Raw genomic sequence first — 27,756 nt, forward strand, 5'->3', positions numbered from 1 at the left:
GATACAAATTAGTTGGTCTCTTCAATTGAAACACTCATTTTAAATTTGTCTACTTATTGATTTTTGATATATATATATATATATTCTTGGTCTACATATTAGTTTTTGGTAGTTTTGCTATTCTTGTTTAATTGTATTGACATTTTCTTTCTTTGCCTTTTATTTATTTAGTTTTTACTTAACTCTTTATTACTTTACTTTTATTTTAAAAGTAAAGAAAATACCACTTAATAAACTTTATAAAGGAAGGCCATGTTTGCACTCCACTTTTCAACGTTGCATTACAATTATTAAATGAAATGGCAATTCTAACCCTAACTTTACAAATAAATAATTATATTACTTTCTAAAAGACAAAATTGTTCTTTTAAATTTCCTCTCCTTATCTCTAATCTTTATTATTTTAGGTCTCTTTTGACGAAACAAAAAATTAATTGAATAATTTTTTTTTTACGGGACCGAGAAATAAAAATTTATGTTGAATAAATTGACTCTTTTGACCGGACCAAAAAAATAAAAAGTAATCATTAAAAAAATTATCTCTTTTGGCATTTAAAAAAAAAAAAAAAGCTTAAAAAAAAATATTTATTGAAGAAATTATTATTTTTGTCAAGATCCCCAAAAGAAAAGAAAAAGTATGAAAAGAAGAGGATTAAATAAAAAAAAAAAAGTTATTTTTATCTAATAAATTATTTCTTTTGACGGGATCATAAAAAATTATCAAAAAAATAGATATCCCTTTCAATTATTTGAAAAAAGAAAGAAAAAAAAAAGTCATTATGAAATAAATAATTTCTTTTGACCGTCAAAAATAAAATTATTATTATGGAATAAATTGTTTTCTTTGAGAGGATCTTTGGAAAAATCAAATAGAAAGAAAAAAATTAGTAAAAAAAAGTAAAGAAGGTAAAAAAAAAGTTAAAGTTGTATAAAGGATAGTTATGATATTATAAATTTAAGATAATGCATCAATGAATTTAAGAACCAAAAGTAAATATAGTGTAATCGAAGAAAGTTGGAGTTCAAATTTCTTCTCCCTTTTATAAATATATATTATAAATAATTTTTTAATGCACTTTTAAGAGTATGTAACATTAAGCATGGAATCAACACCAGTTTAGATGAATTAAGAGACTTAAATAACCCTGTATATATATAACACATATACATATATTACTAACTATATCTTTTCTTGTATCTGAATTAAAAGGTTCCTGAGCAGTTCGTAAGATAAAACACTCCACTTCTCAGCAGCGAAAGTCAATATCTATATATTTTTTTCGAGAGGTAAAGAAATAAAGTTTAGCGAAAGTCAATATATTGCACTTCTACAGAATCTACCATTAACGAACTTCTCTCTCTCATGACCTTTTAGTTCTTCCGGCGACTCAATGTCCGGTGAATGGCTGCCGGCGGCGGAACTCACCGGCAGTGGCCGGCCGGTGCTCATCCCCGGCGAGGTCGAGTGCTCTCTCCTCTCCTCCGTCGACCTCGAGTGCGAAGAAAACCCTAGATTCCCTCTATTCAAATCGGGCATCCTGATCCTCACCACCCACCGGCTTCTCTGGATGCCCGACACAGCCGCCGCCAGCTCCGCCACTCCCGCCGCCGTCCCTCTCGCCACTGTTACCCACATATTCCCTACCAAGAGCAAGAAGTCCCTCAAGACGGTGTTCTCCAGCCCTAGGGTTCGGTTCCAAGTTGTGGCGACCCCCGAAGGAAGAGTCGACGAGAGGGGATCGAAGTCGATTGTGATCACCCTCGTTCTGAGGGGGAAATCGGATCCGGATTCGTTTTTGGGGAAATTTTGGGAGGCGTGGAGGGGGAGAGCGTGGGAGGGTTCTGGGTCGGAGGGCCCGAGTGGATCCGAAACGGGAAGAGGTGGGTTGTCTGACGGTGGATCATCCAGTGTTGCAATCAGAATGCCGGTGGTTGGGGTTTCGGGGATACTGAGGAAGGAACAGGAAATGTGGGAGAGTACTGATAAAAGCTTGCAGGATGCTTTTCAGGACTTGAATGCTCTTATGGTATGTATGTAATGTAACTATATATCTATATCAACACATGAATAAAGCTATCTGTGTATGAATTTATTTGTGAAATTTCATGAATAGGTTGTGCTAGGGAAAGAAAATAAAGTGAGAATTTTATCTTGCACGATGAGTCGTTGACGGTAGAAAATAAGAAATTTCACTCAATTCAACTGGCCTATGTATATGTGTATGAATTTATTGAGGTTTCTTTGTTCTTAGAAAGCAAATTCAGGATTGTCTTTCATTTCAAGGAATAACTTGTATATGTGCATTTCATATTAGCCGAGCCCGGAGTTCACTCCTTTGGAAGTTAAGTTTGAATTGTTGGATCTTAATAAGACGGATGTTAGGAGATTATGCTTAAATTACAAGTGTTATTTGTTTCACTTTTTGAATGGACTTTGAATGGTAAAATTTCTAAATTTAGTGTTGTTTTCTACCATTGTAATATCCTTAATCAATTTCATTTAGTTACTTATGATCACTGTTTTGAACTCTCATAGTTTTCTGCAACACTTTTTCACTTAGTGCATTAATAGCAGTATTGTAAGCATGACTCTCATAGTTTTCTGCAACACTTTTCCACTTAGTGCATATTATAAGCATGCTTCAGTAATGTTGTGGCTTATTGAACTCTTCAGAATTTGATGTGTGCTTGCTAATTCTCCTGCACGACTGTGAATGGAACTGAAACAGGGTTGTGCTTTCATTATGAGTTCTTTATTGTTTTTATCAGGTATCTACCGTATCTATATTTTAAATGGTTTATGTTAACAAGATGCTCGGTTTTGCAGAGCAAGGCTAAAGAGATGGTGATGCTAGCCGAGAAAATGAGGCAAAAACTTCTATCAGGCTCAAATAATCAATCCAATGCAAGTAATGATGAGGAGATGGGTTCCAAAGAAGAGATGCAAGATTGGTTATTGAGCATTGGTATTGCATCCCCAGTTACGAAGGAGTCTGCTGGTGCTTTGTATCACCAACAGTTGTCCCGTCAGGTTTTCTTCTCATTTATTCGTGTGTTGTTTAACTGAACTTATGTTACTAACCAATGTTTATTAGAGATGCATGCAAATTTAAAAAATTAAAAAATCCTTGAACAGGGAGAGTGATTTATGTGAGTGCAGTGGAAATCTTAAGATGCAGCCAACCTCAGCATTTAAAATAATCGATGGTGTGAAGTTCATGCAGACATTCCTTTTCTATAAATGATTGATTTTTATTTTATTTTATTTTAATTTATTTAAATAATTGATGGTGTAGAGTTTAAAATAGAGCGGTTGAGATATTCTATACCTTCTCAGTCGGAAGAAAGAAGTTCAATGCGTGAAGAAAAATAACTAGGGGGGATTGATGCAGGGCAGGGTACCTGGGCAAATAAAGTCTGTTAGAATTCTTCTTTTTCTTGATATACTTAGATGTAAAAGTAATGCTCCATACTAATAAAAAAAGTGAATATAACAGGGTATTGTTGTTTTCTTTGTCTTAGGAGGTCATTTTTTTTTTTTTTTTCTTATTTCTTATTCATTGTATTTTTAGGGCTGTAGTATTTGAATTTTTGTTCTCCTAGGTATTATATTTAGTGATTTTATTAGTTTTTAGTCTGGAGTTAGGTTTTATGAACACGCTAGAAATGGAAATACTTCTTATACTTGCGTTTTTTAACGAGCGTACGTTTCTGAAGCAATAGTTTGTTTTTCTTAAGTAAGTTAGCTGCATAAGGGCTTAAATCATATCCATGCTGCCTTTTCATAATCAACCTCTTTCCCCATCCCGCCAAACACCTACACACACAAACAAAAAGGAAAGGAAAAGGGAAAGTAAGGCCTGGTTGTTATCATTTTTGAAAAAGTTTTGTTCTCAAAAACCAAAAAAACGAAGAAAAAGAAGAAGAAATAAGACATTTATTTGATGGAGTATTTTTAAAAATTATTTTTCAAAAACTTTCCTGGAGATGGCGGGTTTCCAGTAAACTGTTTTCCGAAATTTGAGTTTATTACAGAATAAAAATGATTTGAGAATGAGCCATTTTGAAAATATTTATTGTTCTCATTCTCAAAAATTCAGAAAATGAAAATGATGAATGCTATACAAAACAATCTTTATTTATGAATTTTTCATTTAATTTCCAGTTTGAATGACGAATTGTTCATGACGTTTTCAATTGCTATGTTCTAGCAGTTATATTCTTTTCCCCTTTGATTGGGCTTTTGTTTATTATTATTTTTAGTTGGCAGATTTTGTCAAAATCCCACTACAGAGAGCTGGAGGGATGCTCAACCTTATAGATATTTATTGTCTCTTCAATCGCGCCCGTGGCACAGGTTCTGTTCTGCAATTCTTTTGTTTCTCACATTAATATATATATGTGTGTGTGTGTGTGTGTGTGTGCGCGCGCGCGCACGAATACACATATATTAAATTTTCTCTGCTGTGTTAATAGTGAATACTTGAACTGACAAACGCGAGAATGAGATTGAGCCTCAGAACAGTTACTCTGTGCAAAATATTGCCAAAAGTTATGCTGTTTCTGGTCTCCTCCTCCCACCACCCTACGTGGGCAGGGGCATACACTGTGTAATGCAGTTTATTAAATTTTCTCTTTATAAGAGTATGGATTAGTTTTGCAAGTTATTTCATTGTTATTTTTTATCTGTAAATCTTATTTCATTATTTTGTTAAGTCTCACAGAAGCTGGTAACTGATGTAGTATCTTCCTTTTGCACAGAATTGGTCTCACCTGATGATTTGCTGCGAGCATGTTCTCTTTGGGAGAAGTTTGATGTGTATGGCTGGCATTGTCTTCAACTTATTTAAGTTGCACTGTGTCTAGAAAGTGAAATTGGGATTATACTTCAAATTCTGGACACAAATTTCAAATTCTGGAGATAAATTAATATCAACAACTATCCTAATGCATTTTCATAGTCAATTGTGAGATCAAGCTTAGATGTATCGAGTAATTTATTAAACTCAGTTTTGTTTGCAGTCCTGTAATGCTTCGAAAGTTTGATAGTGGTGTCATGGTCATCCAGAATAAGTCCCACAGTGACGAGGAGGTATTCTCCGTTACATTTATTCTTTCTAATTTTGTTCAGTTTTGGATTGTAATCAACATATATATATTACTTTTTTTTTTGTTTTTTGGGAGTGGACGTGGTGGAATGAACTTATTCCTCATGATCACGGTTAGATTATATGATTTAATTAAATCAATCCTTAAAATAATAAATAATATGAATGTAATGTGAAGGTAACCTTTAAAATAAATTAGAGCAGTGATGCACATTCTGAATTCAGCATTAGGAATGTGAGATGGAGGGGGTGGGCGGTGGTGGGCTCACCCCATCCTGTTACATTCTGAATGCTATACATTCATCAGTAAATTTGTACTTTAAATAGAAGTAAGAAATATTGCATCTTGTAAAATGGAACATCAGAGTATGAAGTTAATCTAGTATAAAGTGTTTAGATGCTTTAAATCCCTCTAGAACTATAAATTGAAGAAGCTTATCTCTACATATGTAGAGCTGATGTATTGCATAATGATCTTTCCCTGGATTTGTAAAGCATTTGGCTTGAGAAAAAAGTTACTCTTAAGAGATGGGGACATCAGATGGAATATGGTGCTTCCAAATAGATTTGATTCAGTGGATAGGGTTTTATCCACCGAAGCCATTTAAAATGACCTTTTAAGAACTCTATGATCAACTTCAAAAGTTTGAAGGCAAAATCGAGTGGGATTTTGAAGGCGAAGATTGTAATGTATTTTTTTTTATTTTTTTATAAGTAATAATAAATTTAAAAAGGCGTTTAATAGGGGAACGCGTCCCATAAACATAAGAGAAACCGGGGTCTAAGGCCCCAAAGAATCCAAAAAAGAAATTAAATCAACAAAAGAGGAACAAGAACTTCTTTTCACATAACTAAAGAGAGAACGAATAATAAAAAGTTTCAGTGTCGCTGTAGACGACTCCTTCCCTTCAAACATTGTAATGTATTGAACATGGGTAATAATTGGAATAGCCATTGCGATGGCATCTTCAGCACTAAATATCTTTTCAAAACCACTCTTTCCCATTCACCTGAAATGTATCCACCCTTTTCTTTGGTAAGGAAGCCAACTTGGAGATGTTCTTCCAAAGACCATAACCATACGGGGATTCTATAGAAGACTGTGCACTTTGGTTCTTTGGCTATGTATTTACCCTTTTCTTTGGTAAGAAAGGAGCATTGGAAATGTTTTCCCAAAATCATAACCATATGGCTCTGTTTGATTAGGTGGAAATAGCAGGAAAGAAAGGGAAATGAAAGTAACACTTAAAAGTTTGGATGGCCGGAAAAGGAGAACTTTAAGCGAAAGTAATTTTCCATAACCACCTAACTTTCGCATAAAATTTTCCTACAAAGAAAAAAAAAAGATGATAATTTTGATTTATTTAGAAAGTTTGAATTTACAATAATGCCCTTTATTTTCTTGTATGTTCACGTATTCCAGACCATGAATTGGTAATTTCCCATAGCTTTCTTGAAAAAAAATGTCATCCTTATCAAATGCATGTTGGAGAATTTATTTTCCTCTCATTCACTTCACTTTCTTTTACTTTCACTTTATGCTATTAGTTTCTTTCTAACCAAACGGACCCTATGGGCTGATGACTACTGTATTCTTTAAAAGACTCTGCAGCTGTAGTTTTTTCCAATAAGGTTTCTTGTACTTACTAGCCATAATATCACTTACCTATTGTGTTTCTTCTAGAAGTAATTCTAGTTTACATATGCCATCATATATGCTTTACTATCTGTTATTAAAATTTCTTCTAAATTCAACCTCCGAAAAATAAAAATTTCTCCTAAATTTGTTAGGCAATGGGGAAGCAATCCACCTTATTAATTGATGGTGTTATATTGAAAATATTATATATATACACACTTGATTACATCTACTTAAATTTGTTCCCTTTTAATTGATGGCATGCGCACCATATCTTTCTCAAATCTCAAACTCTGGACATTCTTTCTTTTATCTTCAGAATTAAATGGTGTGTTTTACATTTTTACCTACTATTTTGATATCCAAATCCTTTGACATTTTTTTATGAGATATTGTTAAGCCTGTTCATTTGAAATTCTAGATGCATAATGTTCGATTATTAACAAGCAGCTTTAGCGTAATTTTGAAAACTATTGAAAGAAAAAAGTGCATATGAAACGAAGGTGCAACTTCTTGTGCTTACCTTCTTACTATGGTTATGATTTTGAAATATCAAGAGAGATTGAATGGAGACCCTCTAGTTGATAATATCTAACCAAAAATGCTTTTCATGAAACGCCTCGAGATTACCTTACCCAAGTGGAGAGGTACAATCTTCTTTCCAAGGAATCTTAGTGTAGGCTTAGGTAAAGCAAAAATAAGGAACAAGTACATCATTTGGAACACTGGACAAAGAACATATTTTACATGTTTATACCCTATATTACATGTATTCTTTTAAATGCGTGAAGTATCCGTGTTTCCAACACGATACTTGGGTATATATATGGGATAATGTGTCTCATTTGTGTAGCTGGATATGTACATTGCAAATGTATTTGCAATCCAAGCTAATTACATGATTGTATATGAAACTCTCTTGTTATGTTCCTTTTGCTACATTATTATGTAAAAAAGATTAAGTACCCCCATATTGAACTATGTGATACATCCAGCACCATTTTTTCATAGAAAATATCAAAAGTGTTAATACTTAGCTTTTTTTCTATGTCCTTGTGTTTGGCAATTTGATTGATATGATGTTTAGATAAATAGACACAATTGATGCATCTTTTCTACCAAAATCAATGTAAAGTGAATTTTTGTAGATGATTTTTCTGTTTGGAAAGTGATATGCACCCAACTCATGTCCCAAATTGTGAATATTTAGCTGTATTTGTTGTCATTGGAATTGGAGATTTGATAAATCTGATGCTTGGACCCATATCTGTAAGGTATAGATGTTGTTGAGTCCATGTAACATAGTTTATATTAAAATAAGTATGAAGTGAAATTCTTTGAGATGAATTTTGTTACCACTCTTAGATAATTGATATGCATGCACCCATTTCCAAACCTGGACATGGATCCTACACCTTTCCCTTTTGTTGTGACATGAAATACCACTCAAGCTAACAACTAGTAGTAAGATTCTTGTTACATGATCATAAAATACACACAGGTTCTTTATATGATAGTTTATACAAGAACGAGTTCCATTTAAAATTTTTGGTAGAACTAAATTAGTAATTTTCAGTCTATTTGTTATTAGTTTGCTTGGTTTTGTTGAGAATGCTCTTGTTTTACTTTCCCTGCTTGTTAGGGGTATGCAGCGTATGCCTCCTGAACTCATGTTCTAGTTTGTTGATTATTTTGATATTCTAGTATTCTTACCAAAAAATATTAGCAATTTTATATACCTTTGTATTAAGCACAGAAAGTTCCATGTTCTTGTGATATGTTTTCGAACTAGATATTATTAAAAATACGTGTAGAAGCACACATTGAAAAAAGAAAAAGAAAAAGTAAAAAAGAACTGATGCATGCACTCCCCAAGAATACTCTTAAACGTAATATTTTTAATAATATAAATGACACAATTGCATCTAACAAGTGGAGTGTAAGAGTACTTCTAAGGAGGGTTAAAAAAACAAGAGAGTACTTCTAAGGAGAACTATGTAGCATGGGAATGCTTTTGAAGGAAAATTTTGTCATTTCCTTTTTAAAAGTAAGTGGATTGCAACTATTTTTATGAAGTGCAAATATTGTTCCCATAAATAAAAGAACACCTTTTTTATGAGCTTGCTAACTGTGGCCAAATAATGAAACAAATATATAATGATGTCAGCTTCACAATTGAGGTGACCAAATGGCAAAAGGCATCTTTGAATATGCCTTGGATGGCGGGACACTAGTCAACGCAACCACCACTTGATTTTTTTAAAGCCTTTAATATTGTATTGATGCTAGTTTCTTTGCAAGGCTTCCCTCTCAAAATCTTGATTTCTCCCCTGCGTAATTCTGTCTGTTTTATGCATTACCTTGTAGTAGTATGTTGACGTCATTGAAATTTTCAGCACGTTTTCAATATTTGTTCAGAATCTTCAGATTGTGTCCAGTTCCCAACCTAACCTATGCTGTTTAATTGTAGGTTTTTGCTAAAATCAAAGTCCTTGCACTAAAGCCTGAAACCCTTCGAACTGGGATCAGTGCCAGTGATGCTGCAATGACGCTAGGGATTGCTCCAACTATGGCAAAGGAGCATCTTCTTACCGCTGAGAGCAAAGGTAAGCACTTGCAGAATGTTTCTCTAGGTATTGCTGTCACAGTCAAGATAATGTTTACTATTATGTACTATTGGCAGGTTTACTGTGCAGAGATGTGAGCCCTGATGGATTTCGTTTTTACATCAATCTGTTTCAAGAAATTGATTCAGCAAGCATATACCTGTAAGTATATATCTATATATATAAAGGATTTCTAATTGATTGTGATGACTTGATCCTCAGAAATGATGTAATTTTATTCTTATGTGAAACGTTTGCCTGTCTAGATATTATTTCCTAACTTTCTGGTGCTGTATTTGAAATGAAAAGTTTTACATTTTGTGGCACTTGCTCAAATTATTAGAAGAAACAGAGTTCACTGCACAATAGTCACACCTCTGTGGCTCTTGTATGGCTGTAGAGGACCTTTGATATCTGCACTAGTTTGACGACGGAGTATTATGGAACCCAGTAACATTTTGAAATTGTGGAGGAAGAATAATATGTCCCTTCCATGCAGACCTTAAAGGAGTATTGCTCTTCATGTATGATACATATACATATATATATATATATATATCAATATATAGGGTTAAGTGTGGAAAACACCCCTCTACTAAGCATACAGTGCTTATCACACTAATATATATATCATCCTCATGATCCGTGCACTATTCTTACCATTTTAGTCCCCTATTTCTATGTTATGTCTTGATTAAGTAGTAGAAATAAAAGCATACTCTTCCCAAGTTAAAATAATATTATCAAATATTATTTCTGAACATTTTGCATTTGTACAGAGTGAAAGATCATGGGATCTATGCAGCATGGATCAGTTCTTCATCTGTTTCTAGGTTAGCTGCTCTTATCATTCCATCTCTTAATTTTTATGCATCAGATCTAAAACCCATTTTTTGTAATTCCGATAAATTGAAGTGAATGCTGACAGTTTCTGTTATTTTATCGTCAATTTCTCTTGAACTTTTATCCCAAAATTTCTAGGTAAATTGGAGAAAGCAATGTAAGACATTGTCCCGAACGATAAACTGGACGAGAAGGAATTATGCACAGGTATATGCTGCATCAGAAATCACTCGCAATTACCGGAATATGTGGCAGGGATAGCAGAGGGACCTTTCTCATGTGTTTGTTCATTGTAACATAGAAATGAGTTGAGATCATTTATAGAATTGATAAATGGGAACCCCAAGTCTCCATTACTAAAGTTGATTTGGGGAAAAAGAAATCAGTTTTTCTTTTTCCCTTCCATTTTTGTGTAATTTATCAAATGAAGGAACAACGCAGGCCCTTCTTAATGATGGTTCATTTTTTTCTCATTGTATACGAGGTTGTAAAAAAACAGTGAATTGTTCAAGTTCTGGTAATAAAATTAAGGGTAAATTACACAAACACCCTTTGAGGTTAAGTCATATTTTAGCTAGATGAAGATTTTGGTTTTAACTTTCACTTACATTCCAGTTTACTTTTTGGCCTCTAAGAGCATCTCCAATGGTAAAATGCTAAATTCGGATGCGAAATCTATATTTTGATAGTGTTACAGTGTCAAAATGCTACATTTTAACAATTCTGCTCAAATGATGCATTTTATGCAAAATATTATTTTTTGACACAACCTTATTCTTTTTCAACTATCATATTTGCATCAGTAATGTTAATATTAAAAGTTGTAGACATTAAAAGGAAATTAAAATTAAACTGAATTAAAAAGAATAAAATATCTAAAATATCTTGTCAAAAAAAGACCCAAAAATATATATATGTATAAATTTATATATTTGATTATATTATTATATAAATTTTTTTTTCTTTTTCGGAAATTTATATATATATATACACGTATATTATATATATATATATATATATTTAGGGCAAATCATTTCAACCTCCCAAATTGCCATATATAGTTTTAGGGCAAATCATTTCAACCTCCCAAATTGCCATATATAGTTTTAGGGCAAATCATTTCAGCCTCCCCAATCGTCTCCATCTCTATTCTTGTTCTCAACTCTGAAATTCCCCCCCCCCCCCCCCCCCCTCCCCCCGCGGAACTGCAAACTACAAAATCAACAAGAATCAGAAGTTCAAAACTCATATCGATTGATCAAAACCAAACACTAGATCAAAACCAGGCATTATTCTCGGGAAACTCAATGTTCATTTGATTCCTCACACGCACGTCGATGTTGGATGGTTGAAGACTGTTGATCAGTACTATGTTGGTTCCAACAACACCATCCAGGTCCTCTATCTCTTTATATGCATGTGTCTATGTGTATATAATATATATTACATCAGTATCTCAAATTTTTTCTTTCCTTTATTATTTGATTTTTGAACTCCATGGCACCATATCCCCTCACGTATGTATGGGTTTTGTTTTAATTTTTTTATCTCTAATTCAATTTTATGATAAAGGTCTGTAATTTTATTTTTTTTTCCTGTAATCAAGGTCTGTAATTCTTGTTTTTTAAACTAAATCCTATTTGGTGTAATTCTTTTTTTTTTTTAATATAAATATATATATATATATATATATATATATAGATCCTTCTTTCTCTCTGGAATAGCTTTTTTTTCTCTCTCTCCCTATGAAATAGCAGTAGCTATTTCTTGTGCTACAGTTGGCATAAGAAATAGCAAAGCATTACCTACAGAAAATCAAATGAAAATGTTCTTTGTTTCACCAATTCACACATTGAGCCGAAACTTGTTATGCCAATTGATTGCTGATACAGACACAGTGGTGGGGCCCACACCCTTATTCAAGTGGATTTGGATCCTCTAACTTAAATCTTTTCTAAGTTATCTTAAGTTAAATTCTATGCAGATTGACACGTGACATTTAAAATCTTTCTACGACTCGTGTTAAACCACGTCAACTAATTTAATTTTTTTTTGAAAACTGTACTGTTTTAAGATAAGAAAAATTTACCAAAATTTGAAAATTGCACTGTTTTGAAATAAGAAAAATTTTATATACTTTAACGATGTTAACTTGGTTTTCTCTCTCTCTCATCTTTTCCGAAAAAGACCACTCCCTCTCTCTCCTCTTGGAAATTTAGATTGCAAAATCGCTGTGGTTCACTCTCTTTTTCTGAAATCTAAATTGCAAAATTGCTCTTTTTTTTCACTCTTTTTTCTGAAATCTAAATTGCAAAATTCATCTATTTTTTTTATAAAAAATTTAAACTACAAAATCCATTACAAAGGCTTTTAATTTGCACATTCATTTTTTGTGCAAATATTCCCCCAACTGTGGAAATAAGCAATAGGAGAGAAAGGGAGCGATCTTTTTTAGAAAAGATGAGGTAGAGAGAATGACTTTAACGTCGTTAAAGTATGGTGAATTTTCCTTATTTTAAAACGGTACAATTTTCAAATTTTGGTAAAATTTTCTTATCTCAAAATGGTGCAATTTTCAAACTTCATTTAAATTAGTTGACGTGTGGTTTAACACAAGCCGCAGATAGATTTTAAATATCACATGTCAATCTGTAGAGAATTCAACTCAGGATAACTTAAAAAATATTTAACTTAGAGGATTCAATTCCTATTCAAGTAACCTTTTCGAATCTGTCCAACTATTGGATTCCAAATTATTATTTTAAAACGGTACAATTTTCAAATTTTGGTAAAATTTTCTTATCTCAAAATGGTGCAATTTTCAAACTTCATTTAAATTAGTTGACGTGTGGTTTAACACAAGCCGCAGATAGATTTTAAATATCACATGTCAATCTGTAGAGAATTCAACTCAGGATAACTTAAAAAATATTTAACTTAGAGGATTCAATTCCTATTCAAGTAACCTTTTCGAATCTGTCCAACTATTGGATTCCAAATTATTTTTCATATGAACTTATGTAGAATATGGGATGGATACAATTAACTAAGAAATAGATCACATGACCCTTTAAATTATCATCTTGAAAACAATCCATCAAATAGTATATACATCTAGTTAACCAATTCTTCCTTTTTTGGCTCAGTTTTTTGAAAATAATTTTTTTGTTTTGGAGAACTAAAATTCCAAAAACAATATAGAATATACCAAATTTTGTTTGACCAGCAATTCTTGAACAATTTTATTGAAAAAATGTTTGTGGTTAAAAATCATTTAGCATGATTCTAGAATTCATCGATCAAGACCCAAATTAATTTAGAGGTTTTTGGTATTCTTTTTCTCCCGAAGACTTCTTTGACCCTGTGATATCACGTTATCAATGTTATTAACTAATTAATAGTTATTATTATTAGTGTGAGCAAGGGCGGATCCAACATTTCTGAATGGGGTGGGCTAATTTTGGACTGGCTAACTTTGGACTGGGTTATCATTACTATTTTTTTTAATTTTTTTTTTGGGCTGGGCTTAAAGTAGTATGGTAAAAAAAAAAAAAAAAAGTTTGTTTTTTAGGGTGGGCTAAAGCCCAGCTTCGCCCACCCTTGGATCTGCCCTTGAGTGTGAGTATTTAATCACTACCATGTCATTAATATGTGAACTTCTCCTCCCCACCAATAGAGGTTGACCACACACAACTCAAAAATTTGAACAATATAAGTGCAATGATACGATATCACTTAATAAAATACTACACTTTTAGTAATAGAACTCACAAAGAAGCTGATATAGAAAGAGAAAAAGAAAAATTTGCAATGGAAATAGGTTAAATCATGAATGATATAGAAATTTTACATTTATTACTTAAAAAAGTGTGTAGCTAGCAGGAAGTCGACTAGAAAGTATGTTTTATTAGCTTTGGTCAATCGGACTTCTAAATCATTGAGACTTTTTAAAAGTTCATTTTTCGAAATTTTACCAAACGCTCTTTATTATTGGTAAAGGACTTTCTAGGCTTAGAAACCCATTTTGAGGCTATAGAAAGCCCAGCCAAACAAGCCATAAATATGTTTTTATTTATGTATTAGGGCCCGTTTGGCATGCGTTTTGCTTTAGGTGTTTTGTTTTTGGCTAAAACAGAAACAGTGTTTTTGCTGTAAGAGTGTTTTGGCAAAAATAGGTAGCACGTTTGGAAACGATATTTTGCTGTGGAAATATCGAAAACAGAAACATGCAAAACATGTTTGGTAGACCATGCGTTTCAAAAATTTTAAAAACAAAACATATTTGGTCACTCCAACTGTTGTCAAAAAAAAATAAAACAGAAACAAAAAACATATTTGGTTATCATTGTTTTTAATTTATTTTTATAAATTTTAAATATATTTATAAATTTATTTCCATATAAATAGTATTAATATTTTTAATAGATATATTGAAATTTGAACACAAAGAATTTTCTCTCTCTACTTTGACAAAGTTTCATTACATTTTTCATAAAAAATAAATCTCCCCCCCCCCCCCCCCCCTTACTCTCTTCACTGCCCTTTTATAGGCAATTACAAATGCTGCTGGACTATCAGTTTTGGTCCTTCTTTCCAATGGGCTTGGTCTTTTTTGGTGGACCCTCCGAACTCGGCTCATTCTGTGGTGCTCTTGTATGGGCTGTATTTCAATTGTTTGCCCCTATGCCACGTCCGCGGACTATAACCGGCCCATCTCACTTATTGTATCCTTAACTGCCCCCATAATTACTCCCTATTAATTAGGGGGTAATTATTAGAGGCTGTTAATCATGACTTGACGGCTTGAGAAGATAGCATGGAAGAATGGACGGTTAGATTTGGGGGCCGGTGCTTCGAGATTCAAAAATCTCCTCGCTTTCCTGACTCCTTGGCCTTCGGGCCCACCTTATCTTTATAAGCTTCATAGATGCTCCATCGATTCTCTTTACCGTCTCCATCTTACTTTACTGTTGTTCAAATCTTCTCCGGCGATTTCTTGCAAAAGCTCCTTTTTCCTACGACCTTGCAGTACTCTTTGACGTTTTCTCCCTCTGAGGTTAGTTTTGTTTGCCTTTTTCTTTCAGAAGACCTCTTTTTCTCCCTTAAAATCCTCATTCATTCTCACCATGACTATAGATCTAGATGTTCTTCACATGAGACTTCATCTTGCTGACGATATAGAAATTAGAAATTGCCCTAAAGAAGTGAATATTAGAACTGGTGCTGGCCTTCTTTCCGGCGAAGTTCTATTTTCCCACCTTCATCTTAACGTCCTTAGGTTCCCTTTGCATCCCTTCTTTAACTATGTTTTTAATAGACTGAAACTTTCCCCTTTGCAAGTGAACCCAAATTTTCTTAGGGTTTTATCTGTTATACTGCTTCTGAACCGTGACAGAGGTCTAGATCTGGACCTCATAGATCTTCTCCTTTTTTTTACAAGGTTAGCAAAATCAGAACTGATGAACCGTTTTACCACTTCTACCCAATTGAGAAGAGGTCCATCTGCAAAGATAAAATCAAGTCTGAGAAGGGTTGGAGGAAAAATATAATTAGGATTAGGGGAGCTTAGTTTTCTCCAGCCGCAGAGGATTTCCCTATCCCGAGCGCTTTTGGAGAGTGCTCTGTCTCTTCATATAAAAAATACAAAACCCATAAGAGTGACTGTCCTTACGAGATTTGCGTTCCTCACTTTTGTACTTTCTTATGCCATTCCTTAGGCATTCCTTGTGATGATTTGAGCTACGGTGTTTACAGGGATAGGGATAACTACTTGAAGCAGTACATTCTGACCAACATTCCCTCTTGCTCTGATCTCCTTACCTTAGACAACCTTCTTGCTCTCTCAGCCCTTGGCAAGACAATGAGCTAGCCCAGATCCCTTCCTTCGGCAGGAGGAAAGCTGCCCCCAGGATCATTGTTGCCCCTGCAGCAACTTCTTCCCCAGTTTCGGTATCTTCCTTTGCCACTATTTCTGATACCACTCCTTCCGCCGACCCGAACGTGGCGGCTGCCGACCCGATTTCCAGCACTACGACTGTCAATCCGAACACGATGCCTTCTGTCAACAACCTTCCCAGCACTGCTACTGCTACCGCACGGGAAAAGACGAGAGGAAAAAAGCATCAGCCTGAGAGTGCTCTTAGCCCTGATGAAGTTCTTCTGTCATAGAGGGTTAGGCCTTCTGGGCCGAGTGTGTCCGTGCAACCTCTAACCAGGCCTCATATAACTAGGCCTCCTACCCCTTCTGGGCATGCCTCTGCTTCTGGAATGGCACCATGGAACCCTCGCTTCATTCGAACAGACGGATCGTCTGTAAAGCCGAACGAGACCATGTTCAAGGATGGTCAGACCGCTATGGCATACTACAGGAGCATGTGGACTCCTAAGGTTATTGAAGTGGCCAAGGGTCTGTCCCAAAAGGAAGTGTTCAGCTAGTTCCCCTTATCTGCCATGGAAGTGACTTCTATTCCTCAGTCAATGAATTTTTACACAGTCTTTACATTTGATTTCCTCTAACCATCTGCTCGGTTTAATCAGTTGTCATGTATATCTCTACAGACCCTGTACAGGATGATGGCTATGCAGAAGCAGGTTGAGCTGGTGAATGCCAAGGTTCGCATGCTCTCTGACAACCTTGGTGCAGCTAACAAGGAAAACGATGCTTTAGGTACTCAGAATACCGGGCTGATGGTTCAGCTCAACAAAGTTGAAAAGGAAAGGGACTCTCTGAAGAAGGAGACAGACTCTCTTCAGGACGAAAGGAACGCTCTGCAGCTTGAGAAAAGTGTCTGGCACGCCGAGCGAGAATCCCTTAAGGCTGAAAAGGAAGAACTTCTACGCCTTCTGAGTGATGAGCAATCCGCTCGGATGGCCTTTGAGAAAAGGGCTCTAGACGAGCCCAATGCTTTACTCGACACCATCAGTAAGGTAAATGGTGGTATGCTAGCTCTGCACGCTCGGTTCTCCAGGGTTGGGGCCCTCAGATATGCTCAGGGGTTTCGAGAGGGTTATGCCGATCGTGTTCCAGATGAGGGTCAGACCGGTTTTACCCCAGATGAGGTTGACAAAGAGCTGGAGATTGATCCTCCGGGTGTTTATGCCGACCCAGACTCCACCCCTGCTGAGGGCATATTTGATGAATGCCAAGAGATCGCCTCTTCCAGGATCACTCCTACTCCTTCTACCGCTCTGCCTTTGGACGTTCTTCCTCTGTCCACTGTGACTCCATCTGTCACTACTGCTAAGGATGACCCTCGGCAGAATGATTCTTCCAATGCTATTGAGGATAGGACTCAGCAGAATAATTCAGTCATTCAGCTCGATTCTCCTCCTCGTGAGGATGGTAACGCCAACAATGATGAGGAAGCCGTTCAACACCATCAAGAAGCTGACGGGGTAAATGCTTCTAGCTAGAACCTTTCTGATGTACTGACCTCATTTCTTTTGTATTTTTGCCATCTGTATACCTCATTTTTTTTTTTTTTTTGTAACTCTGATACTTCATAATTAATGAGATGGCCTACTTTTGATTGAACTCTTTCCATAAATCCCTTGACTTAATGATTGAGATGGCTGGCTTTCGGCTAATGTGCCATTTTACTATATAACAAATTTTTTGTGCAAGTTTTTAGCGTTCGGCTCATAGTGTCAGCTGCCACTTACTTTGCTGAGTGGTTGGCGCTCAGCTAGAATGACACTTGCCACTTTCACTCTCTTATTTTTGGCAAGTTTTTGGCGTTCGGCTCATAGTACCAGCTGCCACTTACTTTGCTAAGTGGTTGGCGTTCGGCTAGAATGTCACTTTCACTCTTTTATTTTTTGGCAAGTTTTTGGCGTTCGGCTCATAGTGCCAGCTGCCACTTACTTTGCTGAGTGGTTGGCGCTCAGCTAGAATGCCACTTGCCATTTTCACTCTTTTATTTTTTTTGGCAAATTTTTGGCGTTCGGCTCATAGTGCCAGCTGCCACTTACTTTGCTGAGTGGTTAGCGCTCGGCTAGAATGCCACTTGCCACTTTCACTCTTTTATTTTTTTTTGGCAAATTTTTGGCGTTCGGTTCATAGTGTCAGCTGCCACTTAATTTGCTAAGTGGTTGGCGCTAGGCTAGAATGCCACTTGCCACTTTCACTCTTTTATTTTTTGGCAAGTTTTTGGTATTCGGCTCATAGTGTCAACTGCCACTTACTTTGCTGAGTGGTTGGCGCTCGGCTAGAATGCCACTTGCCACTTTCACTCTTTTATTTTTGGCAAGTTTTTGGCGTTCGGCTCATAGTGCCAGCTGCAACTAACTTTTCAAATTTTCAAACATTCAATTTTTTCATAGGAAGATAGCTCTTTATAGATTTCAAAATTTCGTACATTCATGCGTACACAATTTGAAAATGAACAATGATAAAATTGGAACTCGATTTTCTATTGATAATACCTTTTCAGAGATATAGCATTCCATGGCTTGTTGACCAGTTTTCCGGCCATGGTTTCTAAAGTGTAAGCTCCATTTCCTAAGACTTTTGCAATTCTATATGGGCCTTCCCAAGGTGCCACCATTTTCTTAACCATTCATACCTTATTCTTCAGAACCAGATCACCTGGTGTAAAGTCTCTGTGCTTTACCTTTTTGTTATGGCTATTCATAAGTGTCTGTTGGTAGGATGCGAGCCTTACTGCCGCTGCATCTCTCTTTTCCTACAACATATCAAGATTAAACCTCAACATGCTGTCGTTATGCTCTCGGCTCCATGCCAAGCTTTGGACAGTCAGAACCAAGTGTTCGACCGATATAACTGCCTCGGTACCATACGCCATGGCGAATGGGCTTTCTCCGGTCGGTCGCCTTGGGGTCGTTCTATAAGCCCATAAGACGTTCGGCAGTTCATCTAACCATTTTCCTTTCTTATCTTTAAGCTTCTTCTTGATGCAAGCAAAAATTGTTCTATTCGTGATTTCTGCTTGTCCATTGGCCTGGGGGTGACTTACTGCTGCCAATTTTTGGTTAATTCCATATTCTTCCAGCAATTCTCTGACTTGTTTGCTGTCGAGATTAGTCTTATTATCCATAACGATTGACCTCGGGACACCAAAACGGCAAATAATATTACTCCAGATGAAGCGTCTTACATGAGTTTGCGTTACGCTCGGATATGGCTCTGCTTCTACCCATTTGGTAAAGTAATCTGTTGCCAGCAATACATACTTGTTCTGAGCTCTTGCAGTTGGTAGAGGACCAACCACATCCATCCCCCATTGTGCGAAAGGCCATGGTGTGGCCATTACGTGCAAGTCCTCAGGTGGTTGGTGGATTAGTGGTCCGAACCTTTGGCACTTATCGCACCTTCTTATGAATTCCTCCGCATCTCGTGACATGTTCGGCCAGAAATACCCTTGCGTCATTGCTTTGTGCGCTAAAGATCTTCCCCCTGAATGATTTCCACACACACCTTTATGAATAACTCGCAGTATCTGCCGAGCCTCTGTGGGGGTGACGCACTTTAAGTATGGCCCAGAAAAAGACCTCATGTATAACTGGTTATGTACCATGGCGTACTTTGCAGCATTCGATTTGATTTTCCTAGCCTAATCTCTTTGCTCAGGTAGAGTTCCATCCCGAATGTAAGTTATGATCAGATCAATCCAACTTGGCTCATATGGAATAACATTCACTTGCCAAGGATCTAGGCCCGAAGGTTCTTCAAAAATGCATGGCTGGTTCAGTATCCCTACTGGAATCACCCTTGCTAATGTTTCTCTAGAACCTGAAGTGCTACATGCTAGCCGATCGGCATCCTCGTTATGCTCTCTCGGTATTTGGATTAATTCAATTTTTTTAAAGTTTTTGGCTTCCCGCATAACAGCAAAATGATATGCTTCCATCGTTTCATCCTTGGTTTCATATTCGCCATTCACGTGCCGAACAATTAACTGCGAGTCACTAAAGACAGTCAAATTCCTGACCTTCAGCTCCTTGGCAAGCTTAAGTCCTGCTAGCAGTGCTTCATACTCCGCTTCATTGTTGGTGGCTCTGAATTTAAGTCTGAGCGCTTGACTTAAGGATGTACCTTCTGGTGTCTGCAGTTTGATCCCAATGCCTGTCCCCATCTGATTTGAGGATCCATCGACAAAGAGTTTCCACAAGCAACCACGAAGGTCTTCCTCCATGTCTTCTGAATCATATTCTAATAAAAAATCTACCACTGCTTGCCCTTTGACTGCCGTTCTGGGTTCATATGTTATGTCAAATGAGCTTAACTCTATGGCCCACTTCGTCATCCTTCCTGAGAGGTCCGGCTTGTGCAGGATTATTCTGATAGGGAAAGTGGTTAGAACGATGATAGGGAATGATTCAAAATAATGCCTGAACTTTCTTTTCGCTTGCACTAGCGAGAGTATCACTCGCTCGGCCTTTGAATAACGTCGTTTGGCCTCAGTCATCGTTTTGCTAATATAGAACACTGGATATTGCTTACCCTCTACACAACGGATCAGAACGCCATTTGTCGCGATGCTGGATACCCCGAGGTATAAAAATAACTTTTCTCCTGGTTCTAGAGCTGACAGGACCGGAAGGTTCTGCATATATTCTTTTAGACCAGTTAATGCTAGGCGCTGTTCATCCCCCCAAACTTGTCTGTCATGGCTTCGTATTGTGTCAAAAAATGGTTTGCAGCGATCTGACAATTTGGAAATGAACCGGCTCAATGCAGCGATCCGTCCCGTAAGTGTTTGCACTTCTTTGACTGTCGTCGGCTCGGCATTCTTAGTCAGAGCTTCTGCTTGGGCAGGGCTACCTTCTATGCCTCTATGATTAACCACGTGTCCCAGGAATTGACTAGAACTCACGCCGAATGAGCACTTAGTTGGATTGAGCTTCATTCCATAGTGCCTCAACACATCAAATACGTCTTATAGATGTTTCAGATGGTCACCTTTCTTTTTAATTTTTACTACCATGTCATCAATGTAAGCTTCCACGGTCTTCCCTATTTGACCCTTGAAAATTTTGATAATAAGCCTTTGGTAAGTTGCTCCGGCGTTCTTCAGTCCGAATGGCATAACTTTGTAGCAATAGGTCCCGCGCTTGGTAACGAAAGAAGTTTTCTCTTCATCAACAGAATCCATGGGGATCTGATTATAACCTGAATAAGCATTTAAAAAGGTTAGACGTTCATACCCAGTAGTAGCATCCACCATTTGATCAATTTTTGGTAGCGGAAAGCTATCATTCGGACAGGCTTTGTTCAAATTGGTGAAATCAATGCACACTTGCCATTTCCCATTCTTCTTCTACATAACAACAACATTGGACAACCAGTCAAGATAATACACTTCTCTTATAAATCCCGCATCAAACAACCTGTCAACCTCCTCGGCTATGATCCGGTTGCGCTCTGGAGCAAACCTTCGCTGCTTCTGCTTTTCAGGTCTTGCAATGGGATTAACGTTCAAGGAGTGACAGGATACGGAAGGATCGATTCCAGGCATGTTTAGGTGGCTCCAAGCAAATATATCGGCGTTCTGAGACAAGAAATCAATTAACTCCTGTTTATCTTTCACAGCAAGTCGTTCCCCCACTCTGGTTGTTCGTTCTGGTCGGAACCGATCGATCTGTACATCAATCAGGGGTTCTTCGGTCAAGTCCACTGGCTCCTCCTCCCCATTCTGCTTGGGGGGAAGTTCCTGTAATTGCTATCTCGGGCTTGCCAAATGGATGGGTGCTTTCCCTTTTCCAGTGTACTTCAGCGTTACTGAATAACATTCTTTAGCTACAACCTGGTCCCCATGAATGTCGATCACCTTGGCTCCGTCTAGCCCCAGGCATCTCATTACTTGATGCAGAGTGGAGGGAACACCTTGAACTCTGTGGATCCACCCTCTACCCATCAGAAGGTTGTAAAAGGGATGAATCTCGACAACTACAAAGGTCTCCATCAGAACCCTCTCTGTAGCATGTACTGCTACCTCCACCGTACTGATGGGCTCCACTCATTTTCCATCAAACCCTAGCAAAGGATTCCCAGTGGGTTTGAGCCGATCCGGCTTGATCTCGAGCCGATCAAATATGTCCCTCGGCATGACGTTCGCACTACTTCCAGGATCAATCAGAACTCTGCGTACCAAACATTCAGCCACTGTCAAACTGACGACCAACGGGTCCTCATGGGGGATCTGAACACGCAATAGATCTGTTCTGTCAAACTTTATCTGTGTTTATGCGCTCTGTTGGTGCAGAGTGTTTACACTGCCTCTTCATCCGTGCCTGGCGAAGGCGTGTTTGAAGTAGTTCATCTGACTCCTCAGTAAGCTCAGGCCGACCGTGGATTGCATTGATTATTCGAACTGGTTGCATATTGTGAGAGTTCGACTTCTGATTCCTCTTCACGTGCTCCATCGGTCGGTTTTGTTCCACCGTTGGGCCTTGAATATAACTTGCGAACTCCCCTCTGGCTATCAGCATCTCTATCTGTCTCTTTAAGTTCCTGCATTCATTAGTCTGATGGCCAAAGTCAGAATGAAATGCACAATGCTTAGACTGATCCCTCTGTTCGAGGGGTTGCCTGATTGGTAAAGGAGATCGGAACTTATCTTTATTTTCTTGGTACAGCCTTGCTAAGGTGACTTTTAATGGAGTAACCAGCTCTTCCTCCCTGGGCCTCTTCTCAGATTTCCACGAGGTCTAACGCTGTGGCTGAACCTGCTTTTGTCTGATCTTTGCTTTGGTTTTCTCTTCTGTTGATATGACGGATGTCTTCCGAGCGTTAGCTGCCTCTTATTCTTCCAAGCGCACAAATCCATCAGCTCTTTCATTAAGTTCATCAATAGTTTTCGGCGTATTCACTACCAAGCTTGTGTGGAATGGAGTGCCACGAGTCATAGCCAATATAAACGCTTGAACCGCCGTAGAAGGATGACATTCAATCACCATACTCTTAGTAAGGTTAAACCTGGTTAGGAAAGCTTGGAGACGCTCATCCTCATGCTGCTTCATTGTGAATAGGCTCGAAATATCCTTTGTTGGACGCTTATTTCCATAATAGTGGCTTATGAACCGATCACACAAACTTCGAAAACTATCCACTGAGCCCCTCGGCAGGTTCTTGAACCAATTGAGCGCTGGTCCAGCTAGACTTGTAGGGAAGCACTTGCACATCAAGGAATCATTCTCGGTGTTCAGAGCCATTTTCAACTGGATGTGATACACATGATCAATCGGATCGGTCGTTCCGTCGAACAGAATGAAAATAGGCATGGAAAATTTCCTCGGACTTGGAGCATTCAGAATTTCATCGGTGAACGGTGAATCAATCGTTCAAGCTGCTGAACGGAGGGCTTCATTTTCCCTCTGGAACCCCGTGGTTGCTCTCTGATCTACAGATCTCCTCTCTGAGCTGCAATAGTCGAGCATCACCATGGAAGGCCGATAAGTCGGATCGAATGATCTTTCCTCAATAAACTCTTTATGCCAAGGCGGTATAGCTTTATGGCGATCAAACTCCATTATCCTCGGTTGAGCGTTTTTTAATATGGATCAAAAGTCATGGCTTCGTTTCGCCTGATCTGTTCACACCGTTGATCCACGTGAGTTAATCCTTTACGATCATCAACACGACGAGGATTTGGCGGCAAATTGTTTAGCCGGACCTCCTCACGGTGAAGATCCGTCTGATTGTTCCCTACCTCTTCACCGTGATGTGCTTCATCGGTACGTACAACTTCTTCTCCTGCCAGGAGCGATCGCGGAATCACCGGAACTTCTTGACGCTGCATTTCAGTCCTTAGATCTGCATTCTCTCTCCGGAGAGCTTCGATCATGCTCATCAACTCATCAAGTTTCATTTGCTGGACATTCTCTACCGTATTGGAGTTCTTACCTCCAGTCATCATTCCAGAACGGAGCAAAGGCATGAATCATAAATTCTAAGTTAGATCTGAGTCTCGCTGAAGCGAATCACGTCAGATCTGGACTCAAATTTTACGAATTACGTTCTCCCTTCGATAGATCAGAGCTTTTCCGGCGTCTGAGCTTGCTGGATCGAGCCGCGATAGAGTGAATCACAGCTGCGTAAACCTAACGCCAATTTCTCAGAATCAATCAAAAATCAAGAATTTCTCAAGAGCAAACCACAATCTCTTAGATCTGGATTAAACTTCTAGAAGTCAAGCTTCGTTGTCATCAATCAGTCTGAATCAACATGACGTTGATCAAACAAGAATCAACCTCCAACGCTTCCCACAGACGGCGCCAATTGAAGATGCAAAGAATTTTCTCTCTCTACTTTGACAGAGTTTCATTACATTTTCCATAAAAAATAAATCTCCCCCCCCCCCCCCCCTCTTTTACTCTCTTCACTGCCCTTTTATAGGCAATTACAAATGCTGCTGGACTATTAGTTTTGGGCCTTCTTTCCAATGGGCTTGGTCTTCTTCGGTGGACCCTCCGAGCTCGGCCCATTCTGTGGTGCTCTTGTATGGGCTGTATTTCAAATGTTTGCCCCGATGCCACGTCCGCGGACTATAACCGGCCCATCTCACTTATTGTATCCTCAATATATATATATAACCAAAGTGTAATTACAGAAACAACTGCTTCAGTGAAAATGTAAAATGTTAGTTCTAGTAATTGAACTAATAATTTCAACCATTTTGCATATTATCTTGATCTGAAACTACACTTAAATTTATTTAAAATTTCCTGTTATAGTTTGATCCTTTGGTGATGATTGTCCATAGGTTTGTGTTTCTTTCAATTTACTCATTTTGTGCATTAGCGAAAAAAGAAAAAAAAATACTACACAGCTCTGATAAGAATTTTCGGTTCTTGTAAGTCTGCACTGGTGGGAATTCAACTCCAAAATACAGACTCTTGCCTTCTCTTCTGTAAGGAATTGTAAACCCCCACCAAATTACAAACACATCTTTTTTGCGAAAAAAAAAAAAAAAAAATTGAGAAAAAGACATAAAGGAATGAAGAAAGCCTTCATCTGTGTAAAATCTTGAATAAAAGAAGGTAACAAAAAAAGGGATCTTTTTTGCCACTAAAGAGCAGTTCCCATCAATTGGACTACAAAATTCCTATTTTTTTTTCATTCCGAGACCAATGTTTTGGCATCAACTTGAGTCTTGATGACATGTAGAGTTCTATCTTTTTACTGTGTTCTTATGATCTAGATATTAAGATCACCTTTTTTCATTTCTTATCCATCTATTTGGAGTCAAACTTCCATCTACAAACCATTCATTAAGGAGTCAAACATAAAAAAAGCATCCTGTTAGAATGGAAACTTGCAAGGAAGCTTCTCAAATCATACTCATTCTTCTGTATTAGGAAAAATGACAAAGATATTGAGAACAAATTAAACAGTAGTAGGTGACATGGGACCAAGAAAAAAGAGGTTTCCTTGTGTCTCCTTCACCTTTTAAAGCATCAAAAGGCCAAAATTTATCGCACAAGATATATAATTCAAAGTTCAAATACAATTCACTTCATTGTTTACAAATTTCAACAATAGGATTCAAACACGAAGAAAAGGATGCTTAACAAACAAAAAGATGTTTTCTTATGTTTTCCTTAACTGTTAGGATGGTATCAGAAAAAAAATCAGAAGATCTTATAAGAGACATACTTCAAATACAAATTTCACTTTCATGGAACAAGCTTAAACCTTTCAGTATACCCTAAGTTTTTCTTCATGCATAAAATCTAAATGTATCCCAGGCAGTCAAGATCTACTCTGATTTTTTTTTTTTTTTTCCTCAGAATACATATTATGAAGAAAAAATGTCAATTCATATCCATATCCATATTGTGAATAAAAAATGTCAATTCATATCCATATCCATATTGTGTATAAAAAATGTCAATTCATAGATAAGAACCCCAAAGAGTTATCTTTGTTTCATTTAATGGAAAACAGATTATCAATACTATCATAAAATGATCAAATTGACCCGCTCAAGTCAATCTAAGTCTTAGAAGTAATTTTTATTAGCAACCAAGAATATAAATAAATAAATACATAGATTTATAGTTACACATTCACATATGTCCAGTATCTCTAAGGGAATTAGAACCTTCTATAACTAGAGCTATGATTACAGAGGCTCAACTAGAAGAGTTTATGGACATGTAGACTAGACATAATAATGAAGTTAATGTATCAGAATTCCATCAAAATGCTTAATTGGAAAGCCAAAGATTTAAGCTTAAATGAAAGATTCTAAAGTGGAAGAAATAGCAAATCTGAAATAGTATTGCACAATATATGTATCAAGAATAATTGATCCTAGGAGGGCAAGACAAATCCAAAAATAATCCACAAAATTATACGTATAATCCATGTTTATACTGAATCTGATCTAATCAAATAGAAGGACAATTTGACAACGATGCCAAACAAAAAATTTCAATTTGGACTCTACTCTAATAGAACAATTGAATAATAGTAATACTACATAACAATATTCATGCAAGCACTCAAAATCAATCCCAGTATTAATTTCAATTACAGATATCAATTCTGGGTTTTAGATCAACAAAAAATTCAACCAAGAAATGAAAAAATATAATCTCGATTCAACTAAAACCCAGAAATGGAGAAATTGAAAAATAAAAATAAAAATATAAAATCAACATTGCCATGAAAGAAAGTGCAAAATAGAGAATAATTTAAGAAAGGTACCACAGGGCGGCTGCTGTTACTTCTTCCTTGAGACGCTGAATACAGAGAGAGAAATCGCCTCACACAACTGCAAGAGAGAAAACAAATCACCTCTAGAATCAAATCACACTTGTAATCACACTATTACAAGTATTTTAGGGCTTCAAAGTACTTACACTCTTCAATATCGCGAGGTTCATTTGGGTCGCTTCCCAAATCGCCAGACGTCTAGGGTTTCAGAGGAGAGAAAAAATATCGGGTCGAATGTTGTAAATGGCTTTTAAACTTGTTTCCTCCGCCACAGTGTTCAACATAACTTATTTCATCCGCTACAATGCTTCTATTGGGCTAACAGTATTGAAACAAGAAAAAACACGGTGTTTCACTTTGCCCAAATTTTGAAAATTAGTACTGTTTAAAACAAAACAGCAGTTATCAAACATGTTTTGACCCTGAAATGAGGCCTTACAACAAAAATACCTAAAACAAAACAGCCACCAAACAACCTTCAGTAATGCTTAATTAGTGCACTCTAGAGAGCATTTTAAGAATTTTTTTTTATTTTTTTGAACAAAAAAAATCTCATAAAGACGAGGTATTGAGTGTGCTCGATACCCTATGGTTCATTCAAACACGTGTACGGTTCATTGGAGCCGGTGCACGACCAGTTGGTTCTTGCTGTTTGGTTAGCTTTATTACAAAGAATACTTTTACCCGTTTTGCCAATCATTTCACTTTGAAAAAAGTGACACATATCACTCTTTTCAATCTTCCAGTTTTGTCTTTTTTGTCCCTCAAGTCTGTCCCACCAAATTACTCTCCATCCCCACTTCTTTCAACAATATCAACCACCACCAATCCAACGAACCACTATAACAAAACCCGGTACAACTCTTTAAAGCACCATTC

The 27,756-nt window shown here is 37.0% G+C and overlaps 1 protein-coding gene across 1 annotated transcript; it reads left to right on the plus strand.

The window, feature by feature from the left end:
- The first annotated feature begins 1,218 nt into the window (after nt 1-1,218).
- On the plus strand, nt 1,219-10,758 carry LOC132299964 (vacuolar protein sorting-associated protein 36). Its single transcript, XM_059796879.1, has 9 exons — nt 1,219-2,027; nt 2,828-3,031; nt 4,264-4,357; nt 4,762-4,819; nt 5,023-5,092; nt 9,218-9,353; nt 9,431-9,515; nt 10,133-10,186; nt 10,335-10,758. Exons 1-9 carry the CDS (start codon nt 1,392-1,394, stop codon nt 10,336-10,338), a joined length of 1,341 nt encoding a protein of 446 aa, XP_059652862.1. The 5' UTR covers nt 1,219-1,391; the 3' UTR covers nt 10,339-10,758.
- Nucleotides 10,759-27,756: the final 16,998 nt, after the last annotated feature.

This window comes from Cornus florida, unplaced genomic scaffold (assembly GCF_030987335.1).
Source record: "Cornus florida cultivar Cherokee Brave unplaced genomic scaffold, ASM3098733v1 CherokeeBrave_3.0.0_Hap2_Chr03, whole genome shotgun sequence".
Taxonomy (NCBI): Eukaryota; Viridiplantae; Streptophyta; class Magnoliopsida; order Cornales; family Cornaceae; genus Cornus; species Cornus florida.

Coding starts and splice junctions, on each gene's coding strand:
- LOC132299964 (XM_059796879.1), top strand. CDS start 1,392: ATGTCCGGTGAATGGCTGCCGGCGGCGGAACTCACCGGCAGTGGCCGG. Junction 4,358..4,761: donor CAATCGCGCCCGTGGCACAG/GTTCTGTTCTGC, acceptor CCTTTTGCACAG/AATTGGTCTCACCTGATGAT. Junction 9,516..10,132: donor GATTCAGCAAGCATATACCT/GTAAGTATATAT, acceptor GCATTTGTACAG/AGTGAAAGATCATGGGATCT.